Source organism: Melopsittacus undulatus, chromosome 1 (assembly GCF_012275295.1).
Source record: "Melopsittacus undulatus isolate bMelUnd1 chromosome 1, bMelUnd1.mat.Z, whole genome shotgun sequence".
Lineage (NCBI taxonomy): Eukaryota > Metazoa > Chordata > Aves > Psittaciformes > Psittaculidae > Melopsittacus > Melopsittacus undulatus.
The window spans coordinates 137,791,648-137,807,297 of NC_047527.1; the positions used below are offsets into that span (position 1 = coordinate 137,791,648).

Below are 15,650 nucleotides of genomic sequence, written 5' to 3' on the forward strand. Positions count from 1 at the left end.
CTCAGTTGTTGTTCCTCTGTTGTTGATGTCCTAATAAAAATTTTAAATGCCTGTAGAAGATAAAAACAGAGAAATGCTGAGCTTGTTATGTGGAAGAGTTTATGCAAAATTGTCTCCTTAGAGATATTGAGCCAAATCAATGCTAGTTTCAGTATGTAGCAAAAAATGTTTTTTTTAAGATTCTGTGTAAATTTTTGTTTGAGAAGACAGATACTTTTGACAAACATTGAACTTCAACTATTTCATCCACCAACTATCTAAGCAAGTCTTGTTTCAGTTTTCACTTTTGAATTTGCTGGATAAACTGCGGTATTTTGTTACTAGCATTAATAGCTAAGTTTTGTGGAGATTGTGTTACTCAAAACAGTGTTTGAAAAAGGATTTTCAAGGGCGCCTTATTCCCAAATGCTATTTGTTGTTCTTGATGTATTTTTAGGCTGCTCCTTTGGGAGCTGACCAAAGCATCAAACGCTTCATTCTTCAGAGCTGAGGGACAATAAAAGCTCCCTCTGTCAGTAATGCTTGCAGAGGGGGGTGCTGCAGACAAACTGGACCTAGATTGTAACTCCAAGAACTCCAGCCATGGTCGTTTTTTTTAAACTGTAGAATATTTTAAACAAAATACTAATCAAACATGTAAACCAATCAGACTGTTTACTGAAAAGGCAGTGATAGCTGCTTCTCAGAATTCTCTATTATAAACACAGTAAGTCATAGGAGCCCACATATGTGGTTGATGTATGTAGACACTGTTTTCCAGCTGGCAGACATGTATGGGGTGTGGTCATTAGATGAAAAAAGCTGTAATGAAAAAACTCTTGATTATGATTTCACTAAAACAACTGAAGCAAAGACAGCTGCAATTAAACAAGGACATTGAAACATGCAAAATTGCTGGAATTAATGATTTGGCTATCAACTGCGCAGGTTGAAGCAACTCCATGTGAATTCTGTCACACTCCAGGCATCTTTGTATGCATATTTGTATGCGTGGTGTACCATCCCAGAAAGTACAATATACCTAGCTATTGTACCAGAGTGTAATTTGAAATTTCCAGTAACTACTTGAGGCAATGCTTTAAGTTCAGAGTGCCAACTGTTTCTGTGTATGCCAAGTGTTTGAGCTGGAAAGTCACTGAAAGCAGTTAATGAACTGCGGTAAAGTGGTTGAGTTGATGCAGAATGCAATATTCATCATCATGTTGATATCACTAACAGGTATTTTTTCATAACGCATGCCAATTGCGTGCACATATTTTGATGGGATTTGTTTATCTTGCTGTAAGAATTACAGTCTTATTTGTCAAATTCTCACAGCTTGTACTCCTAACAAAAGGAAATTAATAATCTTTGCGAGATGGAATTGAGTTCAGCATCAGAAACGGTTTGCAAGAGTTTTGCAACAGTATATGTTGAAAATTTTTGTGACCGTGCTGTGTTTTATCTGAGGTTTTCTAAACGTGCATTTAGTAAGCTGTTCTTCTCTTTGTCATTTCTAGACTTTAACAGTTCAAAATTTTTGCTTGGCAAATTGATCAAAATGCATTGTAAGTTCATAGTACTTCACTAATCCTTAGCAGTGGAAGAAATCCTAAGGAGGTTTATTGAGCTTTGAAAAGAAGTTGTGATGACAAAACAGTTTACCAGCCAGCTTAAGGAACTGGATAAAAGGCCTGGAAATGGTTGATTCAGTTGAACCCTGTAGGGAGTGTATTGCTTATGTTTTTGAGAACATGCCCAGATCCCAAAGCGTAAGATGATGTTCACAGGAGAACAAACTGGAAATCATTCTATTCCATTATACTGTCCTTGATTTAAGGCAGGCATTTCGAATTACTGAGTGGCTTCTCTTTTTGTAAATGCTTTCAGGATGCTGTTCAGGTGTTATTAAAGCATTCAGCAGATGTCAATGCTCGTGATAAAAACTGGCAGACACCTTTACATATAGCAGCTGCTAACAAAGCTGTGAAATGTGCTGAAGCTTTGGTGCCTCTCCTAAGCAATGTAAATCTGTCTGATCGAGCAGGTAGAACAGCATTGCATCATGCAGCCTTCAGTGGACATGTTGAGGTAAGAGTTATTCTTCTTAGCTTGTTTCTCACTTGTCATTGTGCCACTCATATTTCGGATGTTCAGTTTCTCAGTTTAAAATCATGCTTTCTCACATCCCTTTGAAATACCCCAGCCCCTATTTTGTATTTGAATTTGTTTTGTGTGCAACTGTATACAGAATGGTTGTGAAAAATACTTGTTACATAATTTAGTTGGAAGGTTATTGCAGCATTTACCTTTCTTAAGACGGAAGCAGATTTTCCTGAGTTAAATGGAGTTAAACTAATAATAGATAAATTTTAAATGGGAAAAAGATATTTTTCTCTCAAGTAGATAGTGAACATATTGTATGTGTTTTCACTTAAATGTGGAGGAAATACCTGTAATAAGCTCTAACTGGCTGCTGAGAAATTCCCATTGTAATTGTGTGTAAGTGGTTGGAGACAAGTTGGCAATAGGCTTGCTTTTAGAGATTAACTTTAGTGAACTCCTTGGTAATAGCTTGCCTGAAGATTTCAAAGATTTCACAAATTTGCCATATTAACTGGAAAGTGTTTCTGTTGAAAAATTGTCCTCTTCAAGGTCGCTTCATTAGTGCTGCCAAAGTGGGCAGTTTTTTCAAGCTTACGGAATACTCAAAAAACAATACAATGAAATCCTTTGAAAATGCATGTATTTGTTTTTCTCCTATGATTTTCTTTGTCTAACTTAAGCAAAGTTTTACAGTATGAATAAAGGATTTCTTTTCTTTCTGTCTCAGATGGTCAGCTTACTGTTATCTAGAGGGGCCAATATTAATGCATTTGACAAGAAAGACAGACGAGCCATCCATTGGGCAGCATATATGGGTATGTACATGTTTCAGTTGATTACTGTTGTGGTAGTAAGAAAAACAACGTGTATTTAATGGTTTTACATATTTCTGTGTAAATGACAGGTGAAAACTTTTGCAGTAATGTCAAATAGAGAGTAAGCAATGAATAAAAGGAGCACCTGAAACAAGTTCATTGCATCAACCTTTGGGATTGTATTTTAAAATAATATTTCATCTCTAAAACTGCAAATTCTTGCCTTGCTGTTCTTATTCTAGGAGTGGATAATTCCTGTTCTCGTGGTATTGATCTGCATTTACCAGACTTCCATTTTATTAAGTGGTAGAAATTGTTTTCTTCAGCATAGCTATAATGAACAGTAGTTTTGTATCTTGAGCTTCATGTAAAATATGAGCAATATGAACCATTGGAAGGTGAATCATAGAAAATGCATATTGAGAGTCCTAGGCTGACATTGACAAAGAGTTCTTAAGTTTGACTAATCATTTTGTTTCTAAGTAACTCACATGCACCTTCAGATTGCACTTGTCATTGCAGAATATGTTGTACCTGTTCAGAAGACATAAAAACACAGTGCCTCTTTTAACTTCAAGAGAATGTCTAAAAATGGCCTTGAGCATGTGCAATGTGTTATATATGAGCAGTGAACAATTAAGTTTCAGTGTCAGTTTCAGGAAGAAGCCAGTAGAGATAACGCCATGGTCTTGATTGTCATTCTGTGTTTTAGCTTATTGCTTTGTAATTTTATCCAGCCAAGGGAGAAGAATAAAAGCAGTAGCATCAGTACTGTATGAATCTGAGTGCCTGGGAATTTTTTGAAGATGAAATGGGCAAACAGGACTTTATTATCTGTAATTTTTTGTTCTTGTTATGTTTTGATATGCCCCTCGTGCAGTTTGGTATTAATACTCTTTGTTATGAAGCAGAGAGAATTACTTATAAATAGGCATAATGCTGTGCAATGTGTATATGTGTGGGGTGGCTCTTAAAAACAGACTTAAGGTTACTGCTTAACTCATCCATTATTCTGTGGCACTGAATAACATGTAAATGCTTTGGAGTTGTTACATTTATCCAAGCAATGTTTCCCAGTCTTGCCAGGAAAGAGCAAATGGAGGCAGTAACTTAAAAGTGGAAATACAATTTTAAACTTAAATACTGACCAAAACAAATGAGCAGCGGCATGTGGGGCAGTACTTAAATAGAGTTGCCAAATACTTTACCCTGAGTTTTGAGGGTTGGTAATGAGTTCCTCATTGTATGAAATGTACTTTGATCTGAGGACTGAGAATTTGGCCTTTATAAATGCAAACCCACACGTTTACAAAATTGGGCTTGTTTGTAAGACCTCAGTGGTGATTTTCTCACACCAGAATGGAATTACTAACTGCTGCCTTTGCACAACTGTATTTAAGGCCAATTTCACATTGTCCTTGACAACACGGGTCTGAAATAACCTGATAACAATGTAAAATAAGGCTGTGAAATCCGTATGTGAAATGCTAAGAACAATAGAACCCTGTTGAGCTGTCTTAAAAGGAAAAGTCTTGGATGCGCAAGTGGATTATGAAGTGACTGTCACAGCATTACTATTCTAAATTGTATGATACTGCATCTCAAGTACTAATACCAGTACCTGAAATTCAGAAGTTAAAGAGCAATCTTCATTATTGGTTGAAGGTTCTTTGTGATATTTTATGTTAGTATTTTCTAATCTACTTTCAAATGCAAAGCAGTGTCTGTGACAGACTGTCCAGCCACCTTACTCAAGGTGATTATGCAGATTTTGTTGAATGAACTTGGGCATGAGATGGCAGAGATGTGATGAGTGTCAGTGAGAGAACAGAGATGTTTTCTGGCTTGTGCTTACCTAGAGGAGAGCAAAGTCGTCTGTTTTTCAGATAAGCTACGTTTTTCAAATTTTAGTCAATCCTGCTTCATAGGCTATTAACAGGAAACTCTGTTGGTCAACCTAAATACCCTTGCAGACAAAAAGCTTTTGAAAGTCTTCAAAAAAGAAGCAAAAAGCAAAACCAAACCAACTGTGGCTTTCGCTCCCCCAATATACAGCCATTTTACACTGCTCCAATTGTTTGAAGAAGCCTTAAAGCTTTTCCACCATATTAAACTGACCATGGAATAAAAAAGAAGTTAGGCTTTCCGTCACTCTACTATAAATAACTTGCTAGGGTTATATCCATTGTTTGCTTTCCTTCCTGCTTTTAACCCGGCTCCATTGCTGTCTTAGCTGCAATGCTGCGACTAAAATGGACTTTCATTCTTGTGTGCTAGCGTTGCCCTCATTAGTGTATCGGGATGTCTCCTCAGCGCTTCCCACTTCAAGTACCTTCATCTTCTGTTTGAGTGTCTTCTACTGATTGCTGCTTGCGTTTTCAATGCAGGTCAGGGATTTTTTTGTTTTGTTTTCTCTTCTCTCTAAAGTTTTTCAGTCACTCTTCTGTTCAGTATCTCTCATCCTTTCACTGATATCAGTATCTTCTGTAATTTTATCTCATATAGGGCTTGTTTTCATTCTTGTCCCCACTATATTTTGGTCAGAAGATGGTTATCATGTTTACATGTCTCTTTCTTTGCTTTCCTACAATCTGAAGTAATTCGGAAGTGAAATATTTGCAGCACTTCACATTGCATTGGTGAACTCCGTGTTTCTGATTGGTATAGCTGAATGAAATATCATTTTGTATGTTGTTGGATACGCAGCATAAAATAGGTATTGTGGTGACTGACTTTGTCTGTATTCCTTTGGGGAGACACTTGCTATTCAAACTTTTGCAAATTCTCTTAGTTATTGAGAAAGCAAAGACCCTCACTTTTTATAAAGCAGTTAAACTGAAGGCTGGTTTTGATACTTCTTACTTACATGACTAGACTGGATAACCAGTAAAGTGTTCAGTGTGGTCCCCACCCCTTTTCTAACTAAGGTGTCACTTGAAAGGTAAAACAATCCCACATTTGTCTGTATGCATCAATTACAAGGGTTAAGTACTAAATGTATTGTGGTCTATTTAACTCAAGTGTGCTCCTTTGTTCTGCAGAGGTTTTCATGATCGTGTGTTTTCAATGATTGCCCTGTTTGGCAGTTAAATTGACAACTGAGCAAGAATATGTTTTACTTACTCCATTTTTATGGGTTTTCTCGTAGCATGCAGTGTCATGGCTACTTGCAAACTAGTGGGGGAGCATGCAGGTAGGGTAAAGGGAACACTTACTGCCCTTTACATCAGTGATGCGATGTTGGGGACCCTGGCCCAGCCACAAAGCTGGAAAAGGGAGAGGCTGCCCACTACTTCAGGGTGAGCTCCCTGCCTTCCTTTCCCTTTTCCACCGTCTTATCTGGAACTTCCCCCAGGTCGTCCTTTCTCCAGGATCCCACTTGAATCTTCCCATTCTCCCAGTGCCTTAAGGGAACAGTTGGTGCTTTCAAAAGCTCCTCAAAGGCATGAGTCAGTTGTGAAAATAAAGCTTTGCTAATTCCTGTATTATTTGGGTCCACATTTTAAAGGTTGTGCAAGTAAAGGAAGTTGGATTGGGAGTATGTGTATATTTTTATTTAAACATAGAATATTTTCATATTGTGTTACTGTTTCAAAGTCTATGCTGAAGTTCTTAAAAACCTTAATGGGAGTGTTTGCAGCTGAGATGAAGGTGGAAGAGTGACAGCCGCATTCTCTCTTAAGTTAACAGAAATTTGCAGTAAATGTTTAATAACTACAAAGTTATTTCACCTCCCTGCTTCTCAAGTCTTAAAAAAATCCTGTGTAAGCAGAAGACAAGATATTACTGTTTTACTATACAATATTATTTTTGTAGTAGAAATACTATGATTATTAGAGGGGGTATATGGAAATAATATTTTATGTTGTTTTTATAGATCTCAGTACAATTAGAATACAGGAACAATTCTTTCTTTTCCAGATTAAGTCCAAGTGAATAATGTCTTGCTCATGTTATAACAATTGTATGATTTTCAAGTTTGTAAAGTCGTGCTGTCTAATACAAAATGCAGCTTCATTCTTTTTATCTTTATTCTTTTAGGTCATATTGAAGTTGTGAAATTACTTGTGGCACATGGAGCTGAAGTGACATGCAAAGACAAGAAATCATATACACCCTTACATGCTGCAGCATCTAGTGGGATGATAAGTGTAGTCAAATACCTTCTAGATCTTGGAGTTGATGTAAGAAGAATAAAACAAAGTGATACTTTTTCTGTTGATGTTGTTTGAAATGCTCTTGTTAGTATTGTAACACACTGTTTATTTAGGGGCAGGATATGATGTAGTCAAAGTAGTATTTCCAAAGATCTTTATTCACGTGGGGTTTTTTTTTTTTGTTATCAAACCTCATTCCCCCAGGGAATTTAAGAGCCTTACAAATTTTGCACAATTATTTGGACATAAATTTGTATTTAGTAGTTTTTTTTGTTTGTTCGGTATGTCTTACTCTTAGTTCATTGTATCAGAACTCAGGAATTCTGTTCTTAACTTTGTAACACAATCCTCTTTGAGCTGCAGGAAGTTAACTATTGCTTCAGTTACTTGTAAAAATATAGACATTACTGACTTTCTTACACCGCATAAGTTTTGGGTAATACAAAAAACTGTGAGAAACTTGCATACTACAGTAAGGAAGGCCAAATTAATATTGAAATGCAAACTAAATTTAAAGGCTGTATGGCACAATACCTGCATGTAGAAAGTATGTTAACAACAGACTGTGAAACTATAAGAAATCTACATTGTTAATTACATTTTAGCCTTATGAGGCTAGAGGGTGCTGCCAAAGTTCTGTCTTGAGAAGTAGATCAGAATTATCATGTTGTGCTTAACAGCAACTTATAATTCAGTACACTTTGCCCCTGCCCTTCTATCTCTGTTCTTAACGGAAGTCCACAAATGCTGTTGAAAACTGATAGAGCTCAGTGCTGAGCTTAGTTTGTGGTGTCTGTCCAAATTACCACTGCTGACATTGTTTCCATGTGTGTGTTGTGTAAGGTTGCATACTACATACAGGAAACTGGTGTGGAGACAATTGCAGGAGGTTGGCTCACTTATAAAGTAATTGTACTCTTCCCAGTGTGCACTTCTCGGTCAAACTGCTACATCCAGAACTTGTTTTTAATTTCTGGTGTTGAAGAGTTACTAAACATAGTGAAAAATTATTCCTAACATGAGATTTTTCTTTGTAACTAGATGCTGCAGTAATCCAGGTTTTTGCCTACCAACTAATCTTGTTTTTTGTTTTGCTTTGTTTTTCTGGTAGATGAACGAACCAAATGCCTATGGAAATACACCTCTCCATGTAGCTTGCTACAATGGGCAAGATGTTGTAGTGAATGAGCTCATAGACTGTGGTGCTAATGTAAATCAAATGAATGAGAAGGGTTTTACACCTCTGCACTTTGCTGCTGCGTCAACACATGGAGCGTTGTGTTTAGAGCTTTTGGTCTGTAATGGAGCAGATGTAAATATGAAGGTAGGTGAATCCAAAGCAATCCATTCACTCTTGAAGTTGCAGTTTGTGAGAGGTAATTTTTCAAAATCATTGTTATGGCAGTGTTTAGAAATTTCCACTGATTGATGGAGTACTTATGGGAAAAGTGCTATAGAAAAAATGAGCCAGTATGTTGTTTCAAGGAGCTTGATCTGAACCTGAAAACTTTGATGGGATGTCGTAAGTAGCCCAGAAAGGTAAAGAAGAAAGATAGCAATACTTTCTGGTCAGTCTTGGTTATGCTAAATGTTAGAATTCCACGTAATTGTCTTTCCCAGTCTGACTTTATGGATAAGAGCAAATCATGTGGAAAAATACCAAAGAACATGATTTTCTTATAAATAAGCTGCATTAAAAAAAATAAGGGATATTCCAGAGAAATGTGTAAGAGAGTCTGATTTCTGGAGCAGTTGAAAAGCTGATAATGCAAGATCCTAAAATCTAGTTAATAAGGGAGAGGCATGACAGGTGTATTACAAATACAAAGATAAGTAGATTAGGCCAAAGTCCTAAACATCTGGGGTTTGTTAATTACACCAACAGAACTTTGTGAGCAGTCAGTGTACACTTTACATCTCTGCTTGGTCACAAGTCTTTGGCTGCAGAATATTCCTTAGAATCCAGTCTTAGTGTGGAAAGAATTTCTAATCCACACACATATAAAAGCAAACCAGAACCTATATCTTCTCTCATGTTCTCTAGTGTGTAGAGTAAGATCTTGAGATGTGAGAGAGGAGGTCCTGTTTTGTATTAAGTTGATTTTTACTCTGGTAATAAAAACTTAACTGTATTCAGAAATATTCAGTGGTAGTGTCTGGTGTCTTGAGAGGTTTCAGGCTCTGGCGTAAGTGGGAAACGGGTACGTGACATGAAGAATCCAGGTATTCCTCTTATAGTACTGTTGCCCACATGTGGTAGGAAGAGAATAATTTATCCTTTAGTTTCTGAAATAAATAAATCTGTTCACTAGTTAGGCCTGAATTTCAGCACAATCTGGATAGGAGGTGAATATTAGAATAGCTAATATTTCTGTTCAGAACCACAGGGTGTGTGCCTCACTTCACCTAAGATACACTGATAACTGATTTTCAGTTAACTAATTCTAAAATACAATTTTGTACTATTGTTAGTTCAGAATCTGTAGCTCATTGAAAATTTGGAACTAATTTTAAAATGACATATTTGATGTGGAAAAAAACATTAGATGTATGTTACTGCTCACTTCTATTTAAGCATTCAGCTCATTTAATGAAATCATTCTTAAATTCAGTTATGGAAAAATTCGTCACCAAAGCACCTTGGGAAAATAAGGAGCTGTGCTACAGTGTTTATTGTCAATTTGTCCTAAAAGACACATGTCACAGTCCATTTATTTTTGTTGCCATCTTTGTGCTCTGCATAATGTCCCAGACTGGATATAGAATTTAAAATCAGGTAGGTTGAAAAAGACCTTTAGGATCATCAAGTCCAGTCATTACCCCATGATTGCCAAGCCCACCACTAAACCATGTCACTAAGGGAAAACTGATCTCCCCTTGAGATCTCCCCTCATGGCTGCCTCTCATAATCTCCACTCACAGCCACCCCTCATCTGTGCCCTGTAGTGGCCCACGCTGTATAAGTGCCGCCCCTACTCCTCATGGCCACCTCTTATATCCCCTCAAGATCTCACTTCACGGTCAGCCCTCACACTCCGTGGCTACTTGTGCTCTCCCCCTAATGATGTCCTCACATAATCTTCCCTCATGACTGCCCCTCACCCCTCAGTGCCACCCCTGCTCTTTCCGCAAGATCTCCCGTCACCCTTCATGGCCATCCCTCTCCCTTTATGATCTCCCCTCATGGCCACCCCTCTTCTCCCTTCACAATCTCCCCTCGTAGCCGCCCCTCCTTTGCCCTCATGATCTTCCCTCATGGCCGCCCCTTCTCTCCCCTCACGATCTTTCTGCATGGCTGCCTCTCTCTCCCCCCTCCCACAGATGGAGGTACTGGCTGTGATCACCTGGCCACCAAGCTGGAGCTGTTTCTTCCTGTGAGCTTTGAACAGCTGTGCTTCAGTTGCACTTTCCACATCGGAATGATACAAGAATTTTCAGTTTCAAAAGCTATCCCTTTTATTGGCAGTAAAGAAGAAATGGGAACACTTTCCTGGCCTGTTCTGTATATTGTTCATTATGTTACACTGATGTATCACAAGGTTTCTTTTCGCCTTCATAAGAACTGCAGGCAACACTCCAGGCCTGGGGAAGAGTGATTGGGAAGCTGCTCAGCGGAAAAGGACCTGGGGGTGCTGATAAATTGGCAGCTGAACATGAGCCAGCTTGTGCCCAAGCAGCCACAGCCAGCAGCATGCTGGCCTGTACCAGCAGTACTGCAGCAGCAGGATGAGGGCATCCCCCTGTACTGAGCACTGGTGAGGCTGCACCTCAAATCCTGTGTTCAGTTCTCAGCCCCTCACTACAAGAAAGACATTGAGGTGCTGGAGCAGGTCTGGAGAAGGGCAATGAAGATGGTGCAGGGCCTGGAGCACAGGATTGATGGGGAACGGCTGAGGGACCTGGGGGTGCTTAGCCTGGAGAAGAGAAGGCTCAGGGGGGATCTTACTGCTCTCTACAGCTACCTGAAAGAAGGATGGAGCCAGGAGGTGGCTGGTCTCTGCTCCCAGGGAACAAGTGATAGGGCAAGAGGACATGGCCTCAAGCCCTGATTATATATGTATGTTACTTACAGTAATAAGAACAAAAGCGTAATGTTTCCAAGTAAAGCATTACGGTTTGCCTGTATACTGGGTTGCAAGGGTTCAAGACTTTGTACATATTTCTGATGTAGAAGTGGGGAGGACTTCATCTTAGAAAGATATACAGCAAGTAATGATGGGTTTTTTTAGCTATTCATGTTCAAATGCACCTTAATTGTAGGTTAGGAATGAAAACCAAAAACTTCCAACATTCTAGTAGGATAAAAAACACTGGTAAAATTACTATAATCTTTATGTTTGAACCTAAAATAAGAATCTTATGTATGGTATACACTGTAGTTGCTGACTCAATTTAGTTGGAACACATGGAACACAAAGTAACCTTAGAAATTGTGCAAAGAATGACTAATATCTTCAAAGTTACTGGCAGATTTCCAAAATTCTTTGAAGTTTGTAATGTGGGTGTGCTTTTATTTGGAGGTGACAAAAGGTGTTTTAACATCAGACAGATGTATTGCTGCTTTCTTTTCCATTCAGTTACGTGATCCAAAGTATAGATTTATCAGTTTCCGTAACGTTGAAGAAATTGTTGGAAGATCTAATACGGGTAAACCCAGGCTTTCTCTTTAGCTTACTCTCAGATGACAGAATCAAGTAGTGTCATGTAGGGATTTTAAGCAATTACAGCTTGAAAACAGCATTTATTACATGTTTCTGCACCAACATTTGTCTCCATTGTAATTCTTTTACGAGCGTTTCTGTGGATTTATATCAGTATGGGTGTGTTTGGCCTCTGAATTTGTTTTTTGTGAACAGCCTTACTTTGTGTATGAAAACTTGCCACTTGCACAGTTGAAAAGTGCAAGAACTGAGGAAAACTAGAATTGTTTCCAAGTCAACTTATGCTTCCTTGGAAAAGCTTTTAAGGATAAATCTTGGATTTAATCAGAAAAACAATCCCTAAAAATAGCAGAGGGAAATTGAATTAGAATAGCTAAAAATAATTGTAGGGTTAAAATGGAATGCTTTTAGAGCATTTTTACTAAGTATTTATTGAAACCAAGCCTTTCCAGTTTACAGACACTAAGGATGAAGTTCAAAGTAGTTCTTAAAATTGTTGAAAGATTTCTTTTCCATCATAAATATGTTGCTTGTGTAATTTGATGCAGTAGTTCTCTCCATTGTGGAACTGGTTTTGTGAGGTTTAGAGGTAACAGGGTAGAGAATGGATGATAATTTAGGTGTAGAGTAGACAGTACTATTAGAGCACTTTCTGCTGTGAATGACCTAGCTGGGGAAGAGCAAAAGGTAAACATCTGCCATCTTACCCTTGATAGCAGATGGATGGTGTTTGTCCATATCTGTGGATGGAGGACTTATCTCAGGAAGGCAATATGTAGCAAAAGATAATGGAACAGTAGAAATATGTTATATGCTTTTTATCACCTCTGTAGACAGAGGACATATTTTCATACTTGAAGTCTTGTCAATGCCCATATAGTGCTGTAGAACAGTGTATCCTGTTAAGTACTGCTCATTACTGCAGCACTCTCTCCTCACTATTCAGGATTTCCATGCATGGAAGAGCACGTTGAAATGAGTTTGTAATGGGACAGTATTAATTATTTTATGGGCCCCTTTGCTGCTTGAAAATTCAGTGACCTAAATAGAAAAAAGTATTTTACTTCCTTTGGTGATACTAGAACATAAGAATTGTTGCCGGGGGGAGATTTCACTTGGAGGAATGCTTTGACATGATAGACCCCACATTTCCCCTGAACCTCTGTAAAGCTCAGTAGACTGAATACAGTTAATATCCAAGTAATCACTTGATAAAACACCTTGTCCTGTGTGTTATTTTTTTCTGTCTAACAGCAATTACTGTTCTAAGCTAATTTTGTATTATCCTAAGTATTTTGTGGATATGTTTTCTCTAGTGATAGAGGAGACTTGGGTGATCTCTTTCCTATTACTGCACTTAATTGGGTTTCAGTGAAGACAGCAGAAGTTACCATTCTGTCATGTGCTCTGATCCTATCTGATCTCGTAAATCAGACTTAGTAGTTAGTTAATGTAATATATAGGTAAACCATAAAGGCATTAAAAAAAAGAACTTGAAGGTAGTTTTGAAAATACCTCCTTGCTTATGCGGTCCAGCCTGCTGGCATCTCAGGAAATGGTGCTTTGTTCAATAAATAGAGCCTTCCTGTTTCCTTGCTTAAAGAACTCTGGCTACTGGTTCTGATTCCGTATATCCTTCTATAGTGAAGTCTAAGAACAGAATTCTGAATGCAATCCTATACCTAGCAGTTTAGTTTCAACACGGAAATTATCACCTTCATATAATTTTATGCCTGTTCTATGTTTATACATTGATAGACAGTTGTGTGTTACGTTATTCCTGGGTAGTAAAGGAACTGGAAACTGTTAGACTAGAAAGAGGCACTGTGGATAATCAAACCCAATGTCTTAGAAATCTACATTGAGTGCATTTGTAAGTAAATTTGAGTGAATGTATCTAAAAATCCATTACTGATTGTACTGTGGTTTTAATTTACAACTAGAAAACTATTTTTTTACTTATTTTGCTGTCCTTTGCAAGGTCTTACTCAAGTTGTATTCAAGGGTTCTCACTTGACCGCCATGCTCCTTAGTTTCTAATACTGTTATTTTTATGTCCTTTTAAGGTACTTTATTAATGAGAGATACTCTATTAATGAAATTAATGAGATAACTGCTTTCTTCTGCTCCATCTTACTCTTTGTTGGCCTTCCTTTGAGATCCAGGTTTAGCATATCTGAGCCAGTAAGATTGCAGGCTGCTTTATCTGAGCTCTTAATTTCTTCTGTCTGTAATTACTTCACTAATTTATTTCCATACTTTCTCAGAGTTTCCCCTTTTAAAGTTCAGAACATTAGTCACCAAAGCCACTTTTAGTCACTCACTCCAACTGAGCATATATGATTATTTTCCTTTTAATTAATCCTTCATCTTAAAGAAGTAGAGTGAGGGAAAGAGACACCAAATTTGTAAAAAAAAATGCTTTAAAGGAGGAGAAAAAATTTGACACAGAGAATATTAATGGTTGGATAAGGAGGGCAGAACTAAACCATGGGGAGAAAGATGAAAGGTAGACATAAGAAGAAAATTCTCTTTGTAAGAAAATCAGAGCATTGAGATTGCTTGGGGAAGTTGTCACTTATGATGTGTTTATTTGGCCTTAGGCCCCTGCTGATAGGAACTGGGCAATTATTTTGCTTCTCAAGTGGATTTCAGCCCCATTTTCTGTGTTTCTTTGCATCTGTTGTGGATATGTGGATGTGTCTTTTGGGTTCCTTACAGTCAAAGAAATCTGGAGATAACATGGCTTTCATTATTAGGTGTTTTATTTCTTTCTGTCTAGGTCTGAGAATACAACTTTCCCCATAATTGCATTGTTCTAGGTGGTGTATGCTGCTCTGTGCAGTGGCACAACTGGCAATTCCACATCCAACTCTGCCTAAAAGGGTCTCCAGTAGATTTTCACAAACACATCCACAGAAGCTTTGTCATTTGGTTCCAAAGGAAAAGTAAAGATGGGAAGACACTTTTACACATGTCAACAATGTGTGATATTTTAATGCATATGTCATATTCTTCAAAGCCAACGTTTAAAATTTAAAGATGTGGCAGCCATGTACACCCAAGAGCGCTTTTATTTTTTGTGAGGCTCATGTTTGCATTTTCCCATTACCTGTGATAAAGTGGGTGTAGGGGAAGTACTCCTCAAGTAATAATAAGAGGGGAGAAAGAAAAACTAACTGCATTGTGATTGTGCTGTTAAAAATTGAAATTACCTTCTGCCTTACTGTTGGCCTATCTGAAGGACATCTTTCCTGAACGAATGACTTAAGTGCACATTTGATATATCTGTCAAATGTGTAGTACCAGCTGTGGTTGAATAGTTCTACCCTAGGATTACTTGTGGTTTATGATAAATTGCTTACAAATATGACTTCACAGAAAATTCCATGAAACACATGATCTTTTTAATATGTTGTCTTTTAATATAATATGTAAAACTCTATAGTAAATACACCTATTTTCTAAAAAGACACAAAGAATCACTGTTTTGTGTTAGACTTGGGCAGAAGAAGAATTGGACATAGATTTGTTCCTGAAGTTGAGCGCTGTCATCATCCTCTTGAGATTATCGCAAAGGCATAACCGTGAGTGGGCAACACTGAGTTGTCGCTCACACCTAGGAGAGTGATTAAGAGCAGCTTGCCATGTCATGCTAACTTGTCACTGCCAGTATGTCTTGCAGAAGTTTTGTGGCTGTTACTGGCCATAAGTAAACATGGACATTTTCTTCTTTTCCAGAGTAAAGATGGGAAAACACCTTTGCACATGACAGCAATCCATGGTAGATTTTCAAGATCCCAAACCATCATTCAGAATGGTAAAAAGGGGGGTGGGGTGGGAGGGTATTATTACTAAATACCACTGAAATCTGTATAGACTTTTAAATCCAAAGTACTCATTCATGGACAATTGTTAATGCAAATCATCAT

General features: G+C 37.8%; 1 protein-coding gene across 3 annotated transcripts in view; it reads left to right on the forward strand.

Moving 5' to 3' along the window:
• Positions 1-15,650, forward strand: part of ANKRD28 (ankyrin repeat domain 28) — a 122,438-nt gene that overhangs the window by 77,619 nt on the left and 29,169 nt on the right. For all 3 annotated transcript variants that reach the window (XM_031045004.2, XM_034060737.1, XM_005144443.3), the window contains exons 5-9: positions 1,870-2,070; positions 2,813-2,900; positions 6,942-7,084; positions 8,169-8,381; positions 15,460-15,538. In XM_031045004.2, coding sequence (XP_030900864.2) covers positions 1,870-2,070; positions 2,813-2,900; positions 6,942-7,084; positions 8,169-8,381; positions 15,460-15,538 — 724 coding nt within the window. The remainder of the gene's footprint in view (positions 1-1,869; positions 2,071-2,812; positions 2,901-6,941; positions 7,085-8,168; positions 8,382-15,459; positions 15,539-15,650) is intronic.